The sequence below is a fragment of the Tamandua tetradactyla genome, chromosome 12 (genome assembly GCF_023851605.1).
Source record: "Tamandua tetradactyla isolate mTamTet1 chromosome 12, mTamTet1.pri, whole genome shotgun sequence".
NCBI lineage: Eukaryota > Metazoa > Chordata > Mammalia > Pilosa > Myrmecophagidae > Tamandua > Tamandua tetradactyla.
The window spans coordinates 68,462,835-68,485,875 of NC_135338.1; the positions used below are offsets into that span (position 1 = coordinate 68,462,835).

A 23,041-nucleotide genomic window follows, 5' to 3' on the forward strand; every position below is an offset into this window, starting at 1 on the left:
TATAGACGATGAACCAGCTGGGCCAATGTAAGTACTTTATGGGACACTGAACCAACAGTTTCTGATAGAATTATTTTGTATTTGCAGTTTGATCAAACGGAAGGAGTAGCTAAGATTATAGAGAGAAGATAGTGAGTGGAGTGAACGTTGCAGTGTAGATTTCTTTGACATTGACCTGATTGATGATCATTTGATTCCCAAGATAGGTGGTACAGTGCTGTTTTTAGTAGCAATACAAATTGGAATACCATGCAAAGAACTGTTTAATATTTGCACATCCTATGTACTTAAGTGATAATGTAGCAAAAATGACCCATGTCTGAGGCTTTCGGTTTAAAGTTAGTTTTAAGCTCTGTTCTACAGCATGTGTTAACCAGCTAGCTCCATTAATTGCTAGTATCCAAGAGAGATGGAGCTGCAAGGGTGGAATCAGGAGCCCCCAAGATTGGCAGACTCTCCTATATGAGGAGCTAAGGAGTGAGAGGTGGGCAGGCAGTGCCCAAATTCAAACGCCACAGGGCACAGCACTGCCTGTGTGTAATGATTTTCATTTGCAGGGAATAGACAGTGGTGTTCAGTGGAGAAAAAATGGCTTATTCTCACCTTTATAAGAATTGGATTATAATTTATAAACAAAGGGAAAATTACCTGCATGTTGTCTGCCTTGGGAGTCAAAAGGATCTATTAATTGAAAGTATATAGATACTTTACCTATTTACAGTAATATTTTTGTGCATCTGTTCATCTATTTAAGAGTAAATGCACTTAAAATGTGGAGTAAAATTTCTTATGACACCAGGGATGGCAGTAAGTGAAAGACTCCCTGTATTTCCATGTGTTTTACTTTCAAAAGTTGCTGCTGACTTGAACTCATTTTATAATGTAATTTTTCCTCCAAAGGAAAACCAACTCTACCAACAATCACAAAGATAAAAACTTGCGTCAGAGAAACACAAATTAAGTACTGCTTTTAATGTAAGTATGACCTTCTTTAGAAGTTAAAAAAATTATATTCAAAGGAATGTGCCTCTATTGACCTTGTTATAAGTTCTTCAGTAGTTGGTATTATGTCATGAGAGCTTTTGGTTATTAACAGAGCAGCTGATAGTCATGGAACAGGATTCTGCCTGCCCAGTTTAGTGGCTGGAAAAGAACATTTTTCAGTTGAATTTTTTAACATGTTTATAGAATATGCATGATGTTTCAAAAGAAATACTTTGCACCATTATATACTTACCGTTAAAAATAGGTAAAATTAAATGATCGCTTTGTTAGGCAAATTAGTGCCAGAGGGCACGTGGTCTTTGTTGCTAAGGGTAATGCAGTAGAGGTCTAGGGCAGCAGCCGGCCAGAGTGTGGTTTCATGAGGCACATGGAGATCAGAATTTCACACCACATCCCTGAGCATGGTGTTTGAACAAAAGTTTTATTTTGTCACTTGATGTAGTCTTGAGTGGCAATACATTATCGCCTTTTAATTTCCCAATACTTCTTTCTTTCAGATCTTTAGGTTCCTGAAACTGGTGGCAACATGACCTGCTAAATTTTATGCTTGGACCTCTTTGGTTCTAAAACTACATTTTTCTCCCCTTTTGAAGTGAGCAACACCACAATGACTGTCTAAAGCATGCCTTATTTAGCCTCTTCTGTAAGGATGACCTAGCCAGACACATTTTAAACAATGCTTCAGTGTAGAAGGTGTAAACTATTTTGGGCTTGATGTGCTGTGAATGTTGCTTTTTTTTTCCCCTTTGTTAAAATATTTAAATAGAAGTGAAAAGGTCCTCTGAGGATCAAATCATGCATGCGCCATTTTTTACTTAATGCAACGGTTAAATTGGCAAAATACTCTAAAATGCATTGCTGCCATCTAGTGACACATTTTTTTGTAAAGTACAGCAAAATCTACAGATATATACAGTATATAAATATATATATATATATTTATATTTTTGGGGGTAGGAGAAATCCAAAATAAAGTAAATGCTTGTTTCATTTTTAAGCTGCTGATATTCATTCTTTATTGTGTATGTTGTCAGTTGAGGAAACGGAATTCTGGTACATAAAAAGATGGGTAATATAAACCGAAATCTCTAATTTTAAGGGCTTAACTTACGACTTTAATAGGAAGCTGGAACTGTCCACTGAATGGATAACGAATTGCAGTATATATGTATGATTGCTTTTTAAGTGGTTATTTTCTCTTTTGTTAAATCATACAAATTCTTAAATCCTTTTTGCACTGATGTGTTGAACCTATTCTTGTACATTCAATTAAGGCAAATTTTTATAATTTACCTTTTGTTTTCAGTGACCTTGAAATGTTATAGCATGGTGGTATTCTATGCAACTAGTTACACTATTTTTGGTTTGACACTGTATTTTTTTCCACATTGATTTAATGGTTGATTGTAGATTTTATAACCTAACAGGGTTCTCATGCAGTGCATAACTGTAGATGCATGTACTTGTGTTTTGTGTAATTGTTGAAGTGCAATGATGTATAAAAAAGTGGATTCACCTGTTTTTAAAAATAAAATAATAAAAGGTGTTTGAAATAATATTCTTTATTCCAATATCCTCTTAATTTTAGAAGGAAGCATTTTGAATACTTTCAATTTCCTTAGGTGTGTATTTACACAAAGCATTAATTTCTCAACCCTGTAAGCTTCTTCAGTTCCTTTTCCACTTCTTCTACAAATGCTGGGAAATTCTGGTCCATAAGGCATAAGCGTAGAAAGGGGCCAAGTTCTTCAGCACCCCATGCGGATTGCTCATAGATAAGGGGAAGCTGCTCCGATGCCAGGAAAGACTGCAAGGACACCAGGAAGAGTCAGTTTAGTACGGACTGCAAGTGAAGGCAATAGTTGGAGTGACAAAACACGAAAAACTTTGCCTTAAGGAAGGTATAGGGAAATTACATAAAGAATTACAGTAGGGTGGGGTGGGGGTTAATTAGCTTTACAGTGTTGCTTACTAGGTTTAACTTACATTTAAAATTTTATATACACATTTTCTAGATTCATATGGAAAGTGAGATAAACTTTTATTCTTAAAAAAATATCTCAATTATATTGAAATGATTTACAAAGTTGAAATAATCTAATAATTTTATCTGTTTTAATAAGGAATACTGGGCTCATAGATACAGGAAGAGTTGTGAGCAGTTCATCATGCAGAAATTGAGTCCCACCCAAGGACCACAGTTCACAGACTTTTTTTTCTGGCTTTGCAATGTTTGTTTAAATCATTTAGAAAAATGCATTTGAGACCCATCCACATTGCTGAGTGTGCCAGTTCTTTCCTTTTTATTGCTGAGTAGCCATCATTTGGATGTACCACAGTTTATTCCCCAGCTGAGGGACATTTGGATGGTTTTGCTTTTTGCAATAATGAATAAAGCTGCTGAAAACATCTACATACAGGTTTTTGTGTCATGTTTAGGTTTTCATTTCACTTCGGTAAATATTATAAGTAGGACTGCTGGGTCATGTGATAGATGCATATTAAACTTTATAAAAATCACCAAACTTTTTTCCATAGTGTATATGAGTTCTAGTTGCTCTTCATTCGTCCAGCACTTGATGTTACCAGTGAGAGCCAATGGTAATGTTTTAGTAGCTTATCCTTCCAAACTTTAGTGTGTGCGCATGTTTATTTAAAAATTGAATCAGATGGGCAGTGCAATGGTGGCTCAATGGCAGAGTTCTCACCTGCCATGCCGGAGACCTGGGTTCAATTCCCAGTGCCTACCCATGTTAAAAAAAAAAAAAGCCAAAATTGAATCATACATACAGTTTTGTATTGCATCTTCCTTTAAAAAAAATCTTAATGTATTCTGACTATCTTTCAAATGTAAATATATAAGGATCTACATTACTTTTATTTATTGCATTTTTATCTCCTCTTTGGTTGTTCCACAATTTAGCCACTTGGGAACTCATTTATGAACACCACAATTTAGCCACTTGGTATCCCATTTATGAACACTTATGTTTACATTTTTTTGTTAGAATAAATACTGTGAAAGCTAGTCTTGTAATGAGGTAAAACATTAAATTTGATATGTATTGCTAAATTGCCTTCCAAAAAGTTTTACCAATTCACACTCACAGAATGACTTTCTCAAAAGGTTAAGAACAAATAAACATCTGAGCTACAAGTGTGGTGCCTTTTCTCATTTGCACATAGTTCTTGCATACTAAGTCAACTGGGCTAAAGGTTCGCCCTTTATAGCAACTGATATTTCCTAAATAAGGACATCACACCCTGCCTTGCTCCTTGTTTTTCTGCAGCTCTAGTGTCTCAGACACTCTGATTCAATTAGCCCCAGTGCAAAACAAGGCTACAAACTGGACATTATGAAATCTGTCCTCACTGATAGACAAATAGGCTTTTTTATTTTCTCTATCATAGTTGCTGGGTTATTAAAAGAAATATGAATTCTTAACTAGTCTGATCCCTGGAGATCTTTACCTTCCATGATTGTCTGTTTATTTTCAATTAATGGTAAGCCCAATGGAAATACCTATATATACCACTATTTGAACAATTTATTGGATGCATAGCAAACATAGTTCATCCTTGAATACTGATGAATTCCATGCAGAAGCACATGAAAGCATAAGCTATCTGGTAGGAAAGCATAAGCTATTTGGCATGAAACTAGCCGCTGGGTGCAGCAGGAAGTGCAGTGATGAAGAGACATCATCCTCAAGATTCCAGCAGAGTAGATAGACGGTAACCATGATTTTGAATGAATAGGTTTTGCAGGTTTCTTAGATAAATAGCAAACTGCAAAGGGAAAGATGTCTGAAAGCAATCTATGGTAACAGTTGGATTCTCCTGGGTTTCCACAGGTCCAAATATAGAAATGACAGTGGACTTATCTGACTCCAAATTCAATATTTATCTTAGAATAGTTCCCAAATTTCATTTCCAAATTAAAGTGAAATTGTTCCTCTTCTTGGGGGGAAATGATGACTAAACACTTTATTTCATATATTTAAAGGCTCACATTAGAAATTACTCTCACTCTATTTCCAAAGGAGAACAGTCTTTGGTATGTGCCATCCCATCTAACCTCACAACAGGGGTTGATGAAAATAGCCTATCTTCTGTCTTTACCATCTTCTGTAGTAACCGTTTAGGTTATATACGCTAGAATAAGGGAGGTAACACGGAATACAAATTCTTAAGAGGTCACTTTTTTTTAATGACAAAATGGAGCACAAAAATATGTTCTACCTGAGCTAACTGTGTCACTGAAATGCTTTCCTCCGGAGCGCTGGGCTGGGCTGTTACTCTCTGCTGCCGCTCGAAGTGTGACTGAAATAAAACAACACGCAATCAGGAGACTTAACTACACATATTCTTAAATACCACAGGCCATTAAAGAAATGAAAACACGTGGATTCATGTTCAAAGAAAGAAAAGAATATCAGTAAAAGTGAGTGGTAAAAATCATTTGTCAGCATAGGTCTGTTCTGGTTTTACTCTAGGGATGACTGACCACAGTCGAGGTACCAAAAGAGTTTTTTAAATCAAAAGAGTTTTTAAATCTGAGACTTCAGTCCTGTGTCTGTTCTGTGTCTGACAGGTTGGTGATCCATCCTGCTAGACACCATGGCCCTTAGGTCTTCAGAGGTATGGCCCAGGGGCCAAGACGTGTGCTGGGCACAGAGCTAGCCCCACGGAAGCAGAACAGCCACTCGTACACCTCTGCCCACAGCCCGGCAGCCACATGCAGTGCTTGCTGCTGTTTCTGATAGCCATGCTTTGCCACCTTCTAGAAATTATTACTTAGGTAATATATGTTCATTTCAGGAAAGCCAAAAAAAAAAAAAAAACCCAAACAAACTATAATTGTGAGCAAACCATGTTTTTAGTAAAACTGAGGGTTTTTGTGTGTGTGTGTTGTTTTTGGCATTTCTTTTTTATCGTAAAATATATACAAAAAAGCAATAAATTTCCAAATACCTTTTAACAAGTAGTTATAGAACAGATTTTAAAGTTTGGTATGGGTTATGGTTCCTCAATTTTTGTTTTTTCTTCTAGCTGCTCCCAAGACACTGGAGACCAACAGAAATATCAATATAATGATTCAGCAGTCATACTCATTTGTTAAACCTGAAATTCTCTGTGTAACACCATCACCTATGATCTTTCTCCCACTCTTTAGGGGTATTTGGGCTATGCCCATTCTAACATTTTGATGTTGGAAGGGGCTGTTGAGAATATGAGATAGGGAGATGGAATTAGTTGGTGTTCTGGAGAGGCTGGCCTCTGCATTTCAGGACTTATCTGGTCCAGGGACCCATCTGGAGGTTGTAGGTTTTAGAGAAGTACCCTAGTGCATGGAACCTTTGTAGAATCTTAATTAATACCATAGGTGTTTTCTAGGATTGGCAAGAAATGGTTTTGGTTGGGGGTTGGCAAATTATGATAGGTAGCAGTGTCTAACTGAAGCTTGCCTAAGAATGACCTCCAGTGTAGCATCTCAACTCTATCTGAACTCTCTAAACCACTGATACCTCATTACATTTCTTTTCCCCCTCTTGGTCAGGATGGCATTATTGATCCCATGGTGCCAGGGCCAGGCTCATCTCTCAGGGTCATCTCCTATGTCTCCAGGGAGACTTTCATCCGGGTTAGGGGGTTCAATGGTTTCACTTGCAGAGTTTGGCTTAGAGAGAGAAAGGCCACATCTGAGCAACAAGAGGTCCTCTGGAGGTGACTCTTAGGCATAACTATAGGTAGGCTAAGCTTCTCCACTACATACATAAGCTCAAGAGCAAGCCTCAAGATCAAGTACTTAGCCTATTGATTTGGGTGTCCCTAATGTTCAGCACAATATCCAGGGTTTCCCAGGTGGTAATTTAATAGTTAACATATTCTTTCTCGCATCCCTCAAGGGACTTTGGCAATACTTTTTGATTATTTCCTTATGATACTCTGGGATGTGTCCAGGCATTTCATTAAGCTGTACAAGATTAAAGGCTCTCATTCTTATTCTGGGCTCCCTGTGTTTGGAGTTTTTGAATGATTTATCCAGACAGGTTGAGTTAAATTATGTGCTATGGAAAGCCTGGGTTCTAGACATAAATTTTCTTCCTTTGTAAAACTGAGGGTTTTTTTTTTTTTTTTTTTCATTTTAGATAGTCTGAGGGAATGAGCTCCTTCATATGTAAAATTCCTAGAAATCATTCATTCCACAATATTTCTGTGGCTCCTATTCAAGACACTGTGCTGATAAGGGAAAGGGCTAGCTATACAGAAGTGTTAAAAGTCCTGCCCTAAGAAGCCTACAGCCTAGTGAGAACCTAACAAGTAAAACTGATTATAACGCATCTTGGTTAAGCCCTGGTGTGGTAGTGCGTGTAAGTGCTTCAGGCTATTAGAGGGGGGGGTAATGGTGCCACAGGTGATGTGCAGGAATGCTCGAGTCTCTGCTATTTTGAAGGAATCTATAATGATGAGGGAGAGTTTTCAGGTAGAATACAGGGGAAATTTTCCAGGCAAATGGAAGGATCTGGAGGAATGAAAGTTTCTGAGGGCTGCTTTAAGAATTTCCAGAATCCTCTCCTCCCACCTCCTCCCAAGTGGGGAGGTCTGCAAGTCCTTTTTGGGTGGCTGTGGCTGCTGCAATGCGGATCTCCAGACAAGTAGGCAGAGACCCTGCTCTAGGTTAGAAGTGATAGTAGAACACAGGAAGACACTAAGACCCTCTCTGGAGGGTTTCCTTTTATAAACCCCAACATGTTCTGATGCTGTAAGTATTAGGATGCCAAATTCTGTCTTCTGTCCTATCTGGAGGCTGATTTTTCTCATTCAATAGGTAATGGCAGAAAAGCAGATCTGGAAGCATCAGAAAAGAGGGGGTGGTGGGACAGGGAAGAAAGAACAAAGAAAGAAAAGACGATAGTTGAGAATACAAACATGGAAATGAGCAAACAGGTCACGGAACACTATAGACCAAGCCACATTTCTCTGAAATGTAAAAATAGGAAGTCAAATTCAAAGGTATAAATGTTTCTTCCAGTTCTAATTTATGATGCTTTCCTAGAGTATATTATCATTTAGCTCACACAATGTTCTTCCAACAACTGGGAAAAGACATCAACAGAAACAGGATGCTGTACTCTGTAAATGACTGCCAGGTGTGACTGAGCCCGAGGCCGGTGGAGGGTGGCAGCTTTAGACAGTTTTTGGCCCAAACGTCAGAGATGAAAGGTTCTTGGCATACAGTGGCTGCACCCCCCCTGTCTATTTTCTTCTGGACTTTATGTGCTACCAAAGGAAAACGTTCACCCAAGAACTGCCATCCTCTCTCCTACCTTGCCCTCCCCTCGGAGGTGCGGTAGATTGCTTTAGAATCCCTCAGGTTGAGAAACACCTGGTAAGGCTACAATTAACAAAATTAGAACACTGAGGAAAAGTAAAAACCAAAATATGAATCAGGAAAATGACTCAAGAACTTGAAATAGACATGGAATTATCTCTATTTGCAAAGAAGGGAACAATATATTCTTACTATATATATAATCTATGTATACATTGGGAAAATTACACATCTGGATAGAGGAAAGTAGCAAGGTGACCGGAACTCGGCCATATTCTGCGACTCAAGAGAAATTCTGAGAAAGGAAGCAAGACACCACATCTGCACAGTAGCAGTAAGAGCAAACCTGGGAATGACCAAATCTTAATAACAGATCAATAAAACCTATGAAAAAAGAAATCTATTTAAAGGGCAAAGGATCATATGCAATAAAGTACCTTATAAATAAACTAAACCAGCTTGATAGCCTTTAAAAGAAAAATTATTCAAGGATGAATGACAGAAGTTTAGCAGATGTTCTATATTTGGCATTGAATATATATACCAAATTGGATGAAACATTTCAGCATGCCTTGAGTTTTTAATTGAAAATGAATCTTTTCAATTTAGAAAGAAAATCTAGTCAAGACTGAAAATACACTTAAAAGCTATAAAACTGTATTGTGATAAATGATAATACTGCCATTTATAGTGAGGAAATTCTTCTTTAAAAAATTTATTTATTAATTAAAAAATAAAATAACACATCAACATACATAATCAGTAATTCACACTATCATCACTTAGTTGCATATTCATCATTTCTTAGAACATTTGGATTAATTCAGAAAAAGAAATAAAAAGACAATAGAAAAACAAAGAAAATGAACACAGGAAAGAAAAAAAAAAAGATTATACGTATCATACCCCTTACCCCTCGTATTTCAAACTAAATTTATTTTAGCATTTCTTCCCCCTATTAGTTTTTATTCCGTATGTTCTACTCCTTTGTTGACAAGGTAGATAAAAGGAGCATCAGACACAAGGTTTTCACAATCACACAGTAACATTGTGACATCTGTATCATTATTCAATCATCCTCAAGAAACATGGCTACTGGAACACAGCTCTACATTTTCAGGCAGTTCCCTCCAGCCTCTCCATTACATCTTTTTTTTTTTTTTTTTTTTTAACATGGGCAGGAACCGGGAATCGAACCCGGGTCCTCTGGCATGGCAGGCAAGAGTCCTTGCCTGCTGAGCCACCGTGGCCCGCCTTCCATTACATCTTGAATAAAAAGATGATATCTACTTGATGCACAAGAATAACCTCCAGGATAACCTCTCGACTCTGTTTGGAATCTCTCAGCCACTGACACTTTGTCTCATTTCACTCTTCCCCCTTTTGGTCGAGAAGGTTTTCTCAATCCCTTGATGCTAAGTCTCAGCTCATTCTAGGGTTTTTCTCAATCTCTTGATGCTGAGTCTCAACTCATTCCAAGATCTCTATCCCACGTTGCCAGAAGGTCCACAACCCTGGGAGTTATGTCCCACGTAGAGAGGGGTAGGGTGGTGAGACTGCTCGTTGTGTTGGCTGGAGAGAGAGGCCACATCTGAGCAACAACAGAGGCTCTCTTGGGGGTGACTCTTAGGCCTAAATTTTAAGTAGACTTGACCTATCCTTTGTGGGGTTAAGTTTCATATGAACAAACCCCAAGACTGGGGGCTCAGCCTATAGCTTTGGTTGTTCACACTGCTTGTGAGAATATCAAGAATTCAACTTGGGGAAGTTGAATTTCTCCTCGTTCTCACCATTCCCCGAAGGGTGCTTTGCAAATACTTTTCCACTCACTAATCGAATCACTCTGGGATTCATCGGGGCATCACTCTGGACAAACCAACAAAATCTCATGTCCTACCTGAGATTCCAAGTACTTATGGCATTCAATCAAACTATCTACATAAGCTATATTAGGAAATGCACTAGTCAAAATCTAAATTTTGTAACAAACATTTTTTGCTTTAGTCTCACACATAAGGTGACATTTTAAAATATTAATTACCATCTATTTTCAGCACCCTGCAATAATGACATTCCTTTGTTCTTCCTCATGTAAAAACATTTTTAAAATTGTACATTGTACATTTCACTATTATTATACACTCTAGGCATTCCTAGATTATACCATCTCAATCTTTATCATCTATTTTTCTTTCTGATTTCATTTATGTCCCCAGCCCTCCTCCCTCTATCATTCTCACATGCAGCTTCATTCAGTGTTTTAACATAATTGTATTACAGTTAGGTAGTACTGTGCTGTCCATTTCTGAGTTTTTGTATCCAGTCCTGTTGCATAGTCTGTATCCCTTCAGCTCCAATTACCCAATGTCTTATCCTATTTCTATCTCCTGATGGTCTCTGTTACCAAGGAAATATTCCAAGTTTATTCACTAATGTCAGTTCATATCAGTGAGACCATACAGTATTTGTCCTTTAGTTTTTAACTAGTCTCACTCAGCATAGTGTTCTCAAGGTCCATCCATGCTGTTACATATTTCATAAATTTATTCTGTCTTAAAGCTGCATAATATTCCATCGTATGTATATACCACAGTTTGTTAAGCCACTTGTCTGTTGATGGACATTTTGGCTGTTTCCATCTCCTTGCAATTGTAAATAATGCTGCTGTAAACACTGGTGTGCAAATGTTCGTTTGTGTCTTTGCCCTTATGTCCCCTGAGTAGATACCTAGCAATGGTATTCCTGGGTCATATGGCAATTCTATATTCAGCTTTTTGAAGAACTGCCAAACTGCCTTCCACAGCGGTTGCACCATTTGAAATTCCCACCAACAGTGAATAAGTGTGCCTCTTTCTCCACATCCTCTCCAGCACTTGTCATTTTCTATTTTGTTGATAATGGCCATTCTGGTGGGTGTGAGATGATATCTCACTGTGGTTTTGATTTGCATTTCTCTAATGGCTAGGGACGTTGAGCATCTCTTCATGTGCCTTTTGGCCATTTGTATTTCCTCTTCTGAGAAGTGTCTGTTCAAGTCTTTTTCCCATTTTGTAATTGGATTGGCTGTTTTTTTGTTGTTGAGTTGAACAATCTCTTTATAAATTCTGGATACTAGACCTTTATCTGATATGTCGTTTCCAAATATTGTCTCCCATTGTGTAGGCTGTCTTTTTACTTTCTTGATGAAGTTCTTTGATGCACAAAAGTGTTTAATTTTGAGGAGTTCCCATTTATTTCTTTCTTTCTTCAGTGCTCTTGCTTTAAGTGTAAGGCCTATAAAACCGCCTCCAATTACAAGATTTATAAGATATTTCCCTAATTTTCCTCTGTTTTATGGTCTTAGACCTAATGTTTAGATCTTTGATCCATTTTGAGTTAACTTTAAAAAATTTTTTTTCACTTTAAAAAAAATTATTAATTAACAAAATTACAAGAAACAAACATTCCCAACACATACACTCAGCAATTCACAATATCATCACAGTTGCATATTCATCATCACGACCATTTCCCAGAACATTAGCATCAATTGAGAAAAAGAAATAAAAAGAAAACAGAAAAATATAACAAACAAACAAACAAAAATTTTATAGACCATACCCCTTACTGATCCCTTTCATTGATCACTAGCATTTCAAACTAAGTCTATTTTAACATTTGTTCCCCCTATTATTAATTTTTATTCCATATGTTCCTCTCATCTGTTGACAAGGTAGATAAAAGGAGCATCAGACACAAGGTTTTCACAATCACACAGTCACATTGTGAAAGCTATATCATTATACAATCATCATCAAGAAACATGGCTACTGGAACACAGCTCTACATTTTCAGGCAGTTCCCTTCAGCCTCTCCATTACATCTTTTTTTTTTTTTTTTTTTTTTTTTTTAATTGTTCAAAAAGCGTTTTTTTTTTTTATTAATTAAAAAAAGAATTAACAAAACAATTAGAAATCATTCCAATCTACATGTACAATCAGTAATTCTTAATAACATCACATAGTTGCATATTCATCATTTCTTAGTACATTTGCATCGATTTAGAAAAAGAAATAAAAAGACAACAGAATAAGAATTAAAACAATAATAGAAAGAAAAAAAACAAAAAAAACAAAAACAAAAAACCTATACCTCACATGCAGCTTCATTCAGTGTTTTAACATAATTGCATTACAATTGGGTAGTATTGTGCTGTCCATTTCTGAGTTTTTATATCCAGTCCCGTTGTACAGTCTGTATCCCTTCATCTCCAATTATCCCTTCTCTTTTTTTTTTTTTTAATTAACGGAAAAAAAGAAATTAACCCAACATTTAGAGATCATACCATTCTACACATGCAATCATTAATTCTTAACATCATCACATAACTGCATGATCATCATTTCTTAGTACATTTGCATTGGTTTAGAAGAACTAGCAACATAACCGAAAAAGATATAGAATGTTAAATAGAGAAAAAAATAAAAGTAATAATAGTAAAATCAAAACAAAACAACACAAAACAAAACAAAAACCTATAGCTCAGATGCAGCTTCATTCAGTGTTTTAACATGATTACTTTACAATTAGGTATTATTGTGCTGTCCATTTTTGAGTTTTTGTATCTAGTCCTGTTGCACAGTCTGTATCCCTTCAGCTTCAATTACCCATTGTCTTACCCTGTTTCTAACTCCTGCTGAACTCTGTTACCAATGACATATTTCAAGTTTATTCTCGAATGTCCGTTCACATCAGTGGGACCATACAGTATTTGTCCTTTAGTTTTTGGCTGGATTCACTCAGCATAATATTCTCTAGGTCCATCCATGTTATTACATGGTTCATAAGTTTATCTTGTCTTAAAGCTGCATAATATTCCATCGTATGTATATACCACAGTTTGTTTAGCCACTCTTCTGTTGATGGAGATTTTGGCTGTTTCCATCTCTTTGCAATTGTAAATAATGCTGCTATAAACATTGGTGTGCAAATGTCCGTTTGTGTCTTTGCCCTTAAGTCCTTTGAGTAGATACCTAGCAATGGTATTGCTGGGTCATATGGCAATTCTATATTCAGCTTTTTGAGGAACCGCCAAACTGCCTTCCACAGTGGTTGCACCCTTTGACATTCCCACCAACAGTGGATAAGTGTGCCTCTTTCTCCGCATCCTCTCCAGCATTTGTCATTTTCTGTTTTGTTGATAATGGCCATTCTGGTGGGTGTGAGATGATATCTCATTGTGGTTTTGATTTGCATTTCTCTAATGGCCAGGGACATTGAGCATCTCTTCATGTGCCTCTTGGCCATCCGTATTTCCTCTTCTGAGAGGTGTCTGTTCAAGTCTTTTTCCCATTTTGTAATTGGGTTGGCTGTCTTTTTGTTGTTGAGATGAACAATCTCTTTATAAATTCTGGATACTAGACCTTTATCTGATATATCATTTCCAAATATTGTCTCCCATTGTGAAGGCTGTCTTTCTACTTTCTTGATGAAGTTCTTTGATGCACAAAAGTGTTTAATTTTGAGGAGTTCCCATTTATTTATTTCCTTCTTCAGTGCTCTTGCTTTAGGTTTAAGGTCCATAAAACCGCCTCCAGTTGTAAGATCCATAAGATATCTCCCAACATTTTCCTCTAACTGTTTTATGGTCTTAGACCTAATGTTTAGATCTTTGATCCATTTTGAGTTAACTTTTGTATAGGGTGTGAGAGATGGGTCTTCTTTCATTCTTTTGCATATGGATATCCAGTTCTCTAGGCACCATTTATTGAAGAGACTGCTCTGTCCCAGGTGAGTTGGCTTGACTGCCTTATCAAAGATCAAATGTCCATAGATGAGAGGGTCTATATCTGAGCACTCTATTCGATTCCATTGGTCGATATATCTATCTTTATGCCAATACCATGCTGTTTTGACCACTGTGGCTTCATAATATGCCTTAAAGTCAGGCAGCGCGAGACCTCCAGCTTCGTTTTTTTTCCTCAAGATGTTTTTAGCAATTCGGGGCACCCTGCCCTTCCAGATAAATTTGCTTATTGGTTTTTCTATTTCTGAAAAATAAGTTGTTGGGATTTTGATTGGTATTGCATTGAATCTGTAAATCAATTTAGGTAGGATTGACATCTTAACTATATTTAGTCTTCCAATCCATGAACACGGTATGCCCTTCCATCTATTTAGGTCTTCTGTGATTTCTTTTAGCAGTTTTTTGTAGTTTTCTTTATATAGGTTTTTTGTCTCTTTAGTTAAATTTATTCCTAGGTATTTTATTCTTTTAGTTGCAATTGTAAATGGGATTCGTTTCTTGATTTCCCCCTCAGCTTGTTCATTACTAGTGTATAGAAATGCTACAGATTTTTGAATGTTGATCTTGTAACCTGCTACTTTGCTGTACTCATTTATTAGCTCTAGTAGTTTTGTTGTGGATTTTTCTGGGTTTTCGACGTATAGTATCATATCATCTGCAAACAGTGATAGTTTTACTTCTTCCTTTCCAATTTTGATGCCTTGTATTTCTTTTTCTTGTGTAATTGCTCTGGCTAGAACCTCCAACACAATGTTGAATAATAGTGGTGATAGTGGACATCCTTGTCTTGTTCCTGATCTTAGGGGGAAAGTTTTCAATTTTTCCCCATTGAGGATGATATTAGCTGTGGGTTTTTCATATATTCCCTCTATCATTTTAAGGAAGTTCCCTTGTATTCCTATCTTTTGAAGTGTTTTCAACAGGAAAGGATGTTGAATCTTGTCGAATGCCTTCTCTGCATCAATTGAGATGATCATGTGATTTTTCTGCTTTGATTTGTTGATATGGTGTATTACATTAATTGATTTTCTTATGTTGAACCATCCTTGCATACCTGGGATGAATCCTACTTGGTCATGATGTATAATTCTTTTAATGTGTTGTTGGATACGATTTGCTAGAATTTTATTGAGGATTTTTGCATCTGTATTCATTAGAGAGATTGGTCTGTAGTTTTCTTTTTTTGTAATATCTTTGCCTGGTTTTGGTATGAGGGTGATGTTGGCTTCATAGAATGAATTAGGTAGTTTTCCCTCCACTTCGATTTTTTTGAAGAGTTTGAAGAGAATTGGTACTAATTCTTTCTGGAACGTTTGGTAGAATTCACATGTGAAGCCATCTGGTCCTGGACTTTTCTTTTTAGGAAGCTTTTGAATGACTAATTCAATTTCTTTACTTGTGATTGGTTTGTTGAGGTCATCTATGTCTTCTTGAGTCAAAGTTGGTTGTTCATGTCTTTCCAGGAACCCGTCCATTTCCTCTAAATTGTTGTATTTATTAGCGTAAAGTTGTTCATAGTATCCTGTTATTACCTCCTTTATTTCTGTGAGGTCAGTAGTTATGTCTCCTCTTCCATTTCTGATCTTATTTATTTGCATCCTCTCTCTTCTTCTTTTTGTCAATCTTGCTAAGGGCCCATCAATCTTATTGATTTTCTCATAGAACCAACTTCTGGCCTTATTGATTTTCTCTATTGTTTTCATGTTTTCAATTTCATTTATTTCTGCTCTAATCTTTGTTATTTCTTTCCTTTTGCTTGCTTTGGGGTTAGCTTGCTGTTCTTTCTCCAGTTCTTCCAAATGGATAGTTAATTCCTGAATTTTTGCCTTTTCTTCTTTTCTGATATAGGCATTTAGAGCAATAAATTTCCCTCTTAGCACTGCCTTTGCTGCGTCCCATAAGTTTTGATATGTTGTGTTTTCATTTTCATTCGCCTCGAGGTATTTGCTAATTTCCCTTGCAATTTCTTCTTTGACCCAGTCGTTGTTTAGGAGTGTGTTGTTGAGCCTCCACGTATTTGTGAATTTTCTGGCACTCTGCCTATTATTGATTTCCAACATCATTCCTTTATGGTCCGAGAAAGTGTTGTGTAAGATTTCAATCTTTTTAAATTTGTTAAGACTTGCTTTGTGACCCAGCATATGGTCTATCTTTGAGAATGATCCATGAGCACTTGAGAAAAAGGTGTATCCTGCTGTTGTGGGATGTAATGTCCTATAAATGTCTATTAAGTCTAGTTCATTTATAGTAATATTCAGATTCTCTATTTCTTTGTTGATCCTCTGTCTAGATGTTCTGTCCCTTGATGAGAGTGGTGAGTTGAAGTCTCCAACTATTATGGTATATGAGTCTATTTCCCTTTTCAGTGTTTGCAGTATATTCCTCACGTATTTTGGGGCATTCTGATTCGGTGCGTAAATATTTATGATTGTTATGTCTTCTTGTTTAATTGTTCCCTTTATTAGTATATAGTGTCCTTCTTTGTCTCTTTTAACTGTTTTACATTTGAAGTCTAATTTGTTGGATATTAGTATAGCCACTCCTGCTCTTTTCTGGTTGTTATTTGCATGAAATATCTTTTCCCAACCTTTCACTTTCAACCTATGTTTATCTTTGGGTCTAAGATGTGTTTCCTGTAGACAGCATATCGAAGGATCCTGTTTTTTAATCCATTCTGCCAATCTATGTCTTTTGATTGGGGAATTCAGTCCATTGACATTTAGTGTTATTACTGTTTGGATAATATTTTCCTCTAACATTTTGCCTTTTGTATTATATATATCATATCTGATTTTCCTTCTTTCTACACTCTTTTCCATATCTCTCTCTTCTGTCTTTTTGTATCTGACTCTAGTGCTCCCTTTAGTATTTCTTGCAGAGCTGGTCTCTTGGTCACAAATTCTTTCAGTGACTTTTTGTCTGAGAATGTTTTAATTTCTCCCTCATTTTTGAAGGATAATTTTGCTGGATATAGGAGTCTTGGTTGGCAGTTTTTCTCTTTTAGTATTTTAAATATATCATCCCACTGTCTTCTAGCTTCCATGGTTTCTGCTGAGAAATCTACACAAAGTCTTATTGGGTTTCCCTTGTATGTAATTAATTGTTTTTCTCTTGCTGCTTTCAAGATCTTCTCTTTCTCTTTGACCTCTGACATTCTAACTAGTAAGTGTCTTGGAGAACGCCTATTTGGGTCTAATCTCTTTGGGGTGCGCTGCACTTCTTGGATCTGTAATTTTAGGTCTTTCATAAGAGTTGGGAAATTTTCAGTGATAATTTCTTCCATTAGTTTTTCTCCTCCTTTTCCCTTCTCTTCTCCTTCTGGGACACCCACAACACGTATATTTGTGCGGTTCATATTGTCCTTGAGTTCCCTGATACCCTGTTCAAATTTTTCCATTCTTTTCCCTATAGTTTCTGATTGTTTTTGGAATTCAGATGTTCCATCCTCCAAATCACTAATTCTATCTTCTGTCTCTTTAAATCTATCATTGTAGCTATCCATTATTTTTTCTATGTTTGCTACTTTATCCTTCACTTCCATAAGTTCTGCGATTTGTTTTTTCAGTTTTTCTATTTCTTCTTTATGTTCAGCCCATGTCCTCTTCATGTCCTCCCTCAATTTATCGATTTCATTTTTGAAGAGGTTTTCCATTTCTGTTCGTATATTCAGCATTAGTTGTCTCAGCTCTTGTGTCTCATTTGAGCTATTTGTTTGTTCCTTTGACTGAGCCATATTCTCAATCTTTTGAGCGTGGACAGTTATCTTCTGCTGCTGGCGTCTGGGCATTTATTCAGATTTCTCTTGGTGTTGGACCCAGCAAGGTTGTAATATTTTTCTGTGAAATCTCTGGGTTCTGTTTTTCTTATCCTGCCCAGTAGGTGGCGCTCGTGGCACCCGTTTGTCTGCGGGTCCCACCAGTAAAAGGTGCTGTGGGACCTTAAACTTTGGAAAACTCTCGCCGTCCTGGGGGTTCGCTAGCCGAAACGGCTTGAGCCGGCCCGGGGTCCGAACGCAGGGAGGGTTGCTGGTCGCCGCAGCCAGGGAAAGAGCCCGTCCGAATTTCCTAGTCGGCCCTGGGCAGCAAGCGTGGTGGGAGGGCGCCAGCGGCAGCGGCCCGCCCGAGAGAGTGCACGTTCCCCGGGAGTCACGGGTTTGGAAGGGGCCTCCCCCACCCGTCACCGTTCTCCGCGGCCTGGGGGTTTCCGATCCAATTCTCTCAGTTGGTCTGGGGGCTGCGCGTGGTGTGGGCGCCAGCCGTCTTTGTTTCAGGGGACCGCCTCTCCAATTCTCCCAGCCGGCCCGGGAAGGGGGAAGGGAGTAACTCCGGCCGCTTGCCACCCCGCCCGGTAAGACCCGCGCGCCTCGGCGATCTCACCCAAGCTGCTTCTCTCAGCCAGCCAGCCGTTCCAGGATGGGGTACGCTGTCTTTTTTATCTCTGTTGTGGCTTTGGGCGCTTTCTGTATCGTTTCTACTCCCCTAGTAGGTGTCCTGGAGAAGAAACTAAGATCCGCGCGTCTTACTAAGCCGCCATCTTCCAGGAAGTCTCTCTCCATTACATCTTGGATAACAAGGTGATATCTACTTAATGCCTAAGAGTAACCTCCAGGATAACCTCTTGACTCTGTTTGGAATCTCTCAGCCATTGACACTCTGTCTCACCTCACTCTTCCCCCTTTTGGTCGAGGTTTTCTCAATCCCTTGATGCTGGGTCTCAGCTCATTCTAGAGTTTTTCTCAATCCCTTGATGCTGAATCTCAGCTCATTCTGGGATTTCTGTCCCACGCTGCCAGGGAGATCCACACCCCTGGGAGTCATGTCTCACGTAGACAGGGGGAGGGTGGTGAGTCTGCTTGCTGTGTTGGCTGGAGAGAGAGGCCACATCTGAGCAACAAAAGAGGTTCTCTTGGGGGTGACTCTTAGGCTTAATTTTAAGTAGGCTTGACCTATCCCCTGTTGGGTTAAGTTTCATATGAACGAACCCCAAGACTGGGGGCTCAGCCTATAGCTTTGGTTGTCCACACTGCTTGTGAGAATATCAAGAATTCAACTTGGGGAAGTTGAGTTTTCCCCCGTTCTCACCATTCCCCAAAGGGGACTTTGCAAATACTTTTCCACTCACTGATCAAATCACTCTGGGATTCATCAGGGCATCACCTGGACAAACCAACTAAATCTCATGCCCTATACAAAGTTCCATGTACTTAAGGTGTTCAATCAACTATCTACATAAGTTATATTAGGAGATACACTAGTCAAAGTATAGATTTGTACCAAATAAACATTTTTTGCTTTTGTCTCACACAGTAGTTGAAATTTTAAAATATTAAGTACCATCTATTTTCAGCACACTGCAGTAATGACATTCTTTTGTTCTTCCTCATGCAAAAACATTTTTTAAATTTGTACATTTAGTCACTATCATTACACACTCTAGGCATTCCTAGATTACACCATCTCAACTTTATCGTCTATCTTTCTTTGTGATTTCATTTATGTCCCCAGCCCTCCTCCCTCTATCATTCTCATAGGCAGCTTCATTCAGTGTTTTAACATAATTGTATTACAGTTAGGTAGTATTGTGCTGTCCATTTCTGAGTTTTTATATTCAGTCCTGTTGCACAATCTGTATCCCTTCAGCTCCAATTACCCAATATCTTACCCTATTTCTATCTCCTGATGGTCTATGTTACCAAGGAAATATTTCAAGTTTATTCACTAATGTCAGTTCATATCAGTGAGGCCATACAGTATTTATCCTTTTGTTTCTCGCTGATCACACTCAGCATAATGTCCTAAGGTCCATTCATGTTGTTACATACTTCATAACTTTATTCTGTCTTACAGCTGCATAATATTCCATCTTATGTGAATGTCACAGTTTGTTTAGCCAACTGTCTGTTGATGGACATTTTGGCTGTTTCCACCTCTTGGTAATTGTTAATAATGCTGCTATAAACATTGGTGTGTAAATGCCCATTTGTGTCCTTGGCCTCGTGTACTTTGAGTAGAGGCAGCATATAGATGGGTCCTGTTTTTTAATCCATTCTGCCAGACTATGTCTTTTGATTGGAGAGTTTAATCCATTCACATTCAGTGTTATTACTGCATGGGTAGGACTTTCTTCTACTATTTTGCCTTCTGGATTTTATAGGTCATATCTAATTTTCCTTCTTTTTTTTTAATTTTTTTATTAATCAAAAAAAAAGAAAAGAAATTAACACAACATTTAGAAATCATTCCATTCTACAAATGCACTCAGTAATTCTTAGTATCATCACATAGATGTATGATCATCATTTCTTAGTACATTTGCATCGATTTAGGAAAAGAATTAGCAAAACAGCAGAAAAAGATATAGAATGTTAATATAGAGAAGAGAATTAAAATAATAATACTAATAATATATATATATATATAAAGGAAAAAGAAAAAAAACAAAAACAAAAGATACAAACACACAAACAAACAAACAAAAAACCATATTTCAGGTGCAGCTTCATTCAGTGTTCCAACCTAGTTACATTACACTCAGGTATTATTGTGCTGTCCATTTTTGAGTTTTTGTATCTAGTCCTGTTGCACAGTCTGTATCCCTTCAGCTCCAATTACCCATTATCTTACCCTGTTTCTAACTCCTGCTGGTCTCTGTTACCAATGATATATTCCAAGCTGATTCTCGAATGTCGGTTCACATCAGTGGGACCTTACAGTATTTGTCCTTTAGTTTTGGGCTAGACTCACTCAGCATAATGTTCTCTAGGTCCATCCATGTTATTACATGCTTCATAAGTTTAGTCTGTCTTAAAGCTGCATAATATTCCATCGTAGGTATACGCCACAGTTTGTTTAGCCACTCGTCTGTTGATGAACATTTTGGCTGTTTCCATCTCTTTGCAATTGTAGATAATGCTGCTATAAACACTGGTGTGCAAATGTCCGTCTGTGTCTTTGCCCTTAAGTCCCTTGAGTAGATACCTAGCAGTGGTATTGCTGGGTCGTAATCAATTCTGCCATTCTATGTCTTTTGATTGGGAAATTCAGTCCATTAACTTTTAGTATTATTACTGTTTGGATAATATTTTCCTCTACCATTTTGGCTTTTGTATTATATATATCATATCTGATTTTCCTTCTTTCTACACTTTACTCCATACCTCTCTCTTCTGTCTTTTCGTATCTGACTCTAGTGCTCCCTTTAGTATTTCTTGCAGAGCTGGTCTCTTGGTCACAAATTCTCTCAGTGACTTTTTGTCTATAAATGTTTTAATTTCTCCTTCATTTTTGAAGGACAATTTTGCTGGATATAGGAGTCTTGGTTGGCAGTTTTTCTCTTTTAGTAATTTAAATATATCATCCCACTGTCTTCTAGCTTCCATGGTTTCTGCTGAGAAATCTACACATAGTCTTATTGGGTTTCCCTTGTATGTGACAGATTGTTTTTCTCTTGCTGCTTTCAAGATCCTCTCTTTCTCTTTGACCTCTGACATTCTAACTAGTAAGTGTCTTGGAGAACGCCTATTTGGGTCTATTCTCTTTGGGGTGCGCTGCACTTCTTGGATCTGCAAATTTAGGTCTTTCATAAGAGTTGGGAAATTTTCAGTGATAATTTCTTCCATTAGTTTTTCTCCTCCTTTTCCCTTCTCTTCTCCTTCTGGGACACCCACAACACGTATATTTGTGCGCTTCATATTGTCATTCAGTTCCCTGATCCCCTGCTCAAGTTTTTCCATTCTTTTCCCTATAGTTTCTGTTTCTTTTTGGAATTCAGATGTTCCATCCTCCAGTTCACTAATTGTAGCTTCTGTCTCTTTAGATCTACCATTGTAGGTATCCATTGTTTTTTCCATTTTTTCTTCTTTGTCCTTCACTCCCATAAGTTCTGTGATTTGTTTTTTCAGATTTTCTATTTCTTCTTTTTGTTCAGCCCATGTCTTCTTCATGTCCTCCCTCAATTTATTGATTTGGTTTTTGAAGAGTTTTTCCATTTCTGTTCGCATATTCAGCATTAGTTGTCTCAGCTGCTGTATCTCATTTGAACTATTGGTTTGTTCCTTTGACTGGGCCATATCTTCAGTTTTCCGAGCGTCATCCATTATTTTCTGCTGGTGTCTGGGCATTTGATCAGATTTCCCTGGGTGTGGGACCCAGCTGGTTGAAAGGTTTTTCTGTGAAATCTCTGGGCTCTGTTTTTCTTTTCCTGCCCAGTAGGTGGCGCTCGTGGTGCTCGTCTGTCTGCACGGCAGTCGGCTGGGAAACCGCGCGTGGAGGCGGGGGTCGCTGGCCGCCTCGGCTTGGGAGAGTGCCGGTCCTAATTGCCCAGCTGGCCCGAAACGCCAAGCGTGACGGGAGGGCCCCGCTATCCAACGTTCCCAGTCAGACCGGGAAGCCACGTGCATGGAGGGGACCTCAGTCGCCAGCCGCCCCGGCCGGGAAAACGCGCGCCCCTCGGGTATCTCACCGCAGCAGATTCTCCCTGCCCGTTCAGCTGTTCCAGAATGGGGTACGCTGTCTTTTTGGTCTCTGTCGTATTGTTTGGGAGCTGTTTCGTATTGTTTCTGTTTCTTTAGTTGCTTTTCTGGAGGAGGAACTAAGACCCGCGCGTCTTACTAAGCCGCCATCTTCTCCGGAAGTCTAATCTTCCTTCTTTTTACCTTTACTCATAGTCTTCCTTTCTACACTCTTCTCCACACCTCTCTCTTCTGTCTTCGTATCTGTCTCTAGTGTTCCCTTTAGTATTTCTTGCAGAGCTGGCCTCTTAGTCACAAATTCTCTCAGTGATTTTTTGTCTGAAAAGGTTTTAATTTCTCCCTCATTTTTGAAGGACAATTTTGCTGGATATAGAATTCTTGGTTGGCAGTTTTTCTCTTTTAATAATTTAAGTATATTATCCCACTGTCTTCTCGCCTCCATGGT

General features: G+C 38.1%; 2 protein-coding genes across 5 annotated transcripts in view; one reads left to right on the top strand and one right to left on the bottom strand.

The window, feature by feature from the left end:
- Positions 1-23,041, top strand: part of NPTN (neuroplastin) — a 104,924-nt gene that overhangs the window by 67,141 nt on the left and 14,742 nt on the right. Inside the window, exons 7-9 of one of the 3 annotated variants that reach the window (XM_077123844.1) lie at positions 6-27; positions 901-975; positions 3,129-3,645. In XM_077123844.1, the coding sequence (XP_076979959.1) occupies positions 6-27; positions 901-961 (83 nt within the window). In that variant the 3' untranslated portion in view covers positions 962-975; positions 3,129-3,645. Of the gene's footprint in view, positions 1-5; positions 28-900; positions 976-1,502; positions 2,562-3,128; positions 3,646-23,041 lie in introns of those variants that run through there. The other 2 variants (XM_077123842.1, XM_077123843.1) reach the window with 2 other exon arrangements.
- REC114 (REC114 meiotic recombination protein) overlaps positions 2,562-23,041 on the bottom strand; it is a 210,371-nt gene continuing 189,891 nt past the window's right edge. For both annotated transcript variants that reach the window (XM_077123848.1, XM_077123847.1), the window contains 2 exons: positions 5,248-5,328; positions 2,562-2,812 (listed from right to left, as the gene is read on the bottom strand). In XM_077123848.1, coding sequence (XP_076979963.1) covers positions 2,648-2,812; positions 5,248-5,328 — 246 coding nt within the window. In that variant the 3' untranslated portion in view covers positions 2,562-2,647. The remainder of the gene's footprint in view (positions 2,813-5,247; positions 5,329-23,041) is intronic.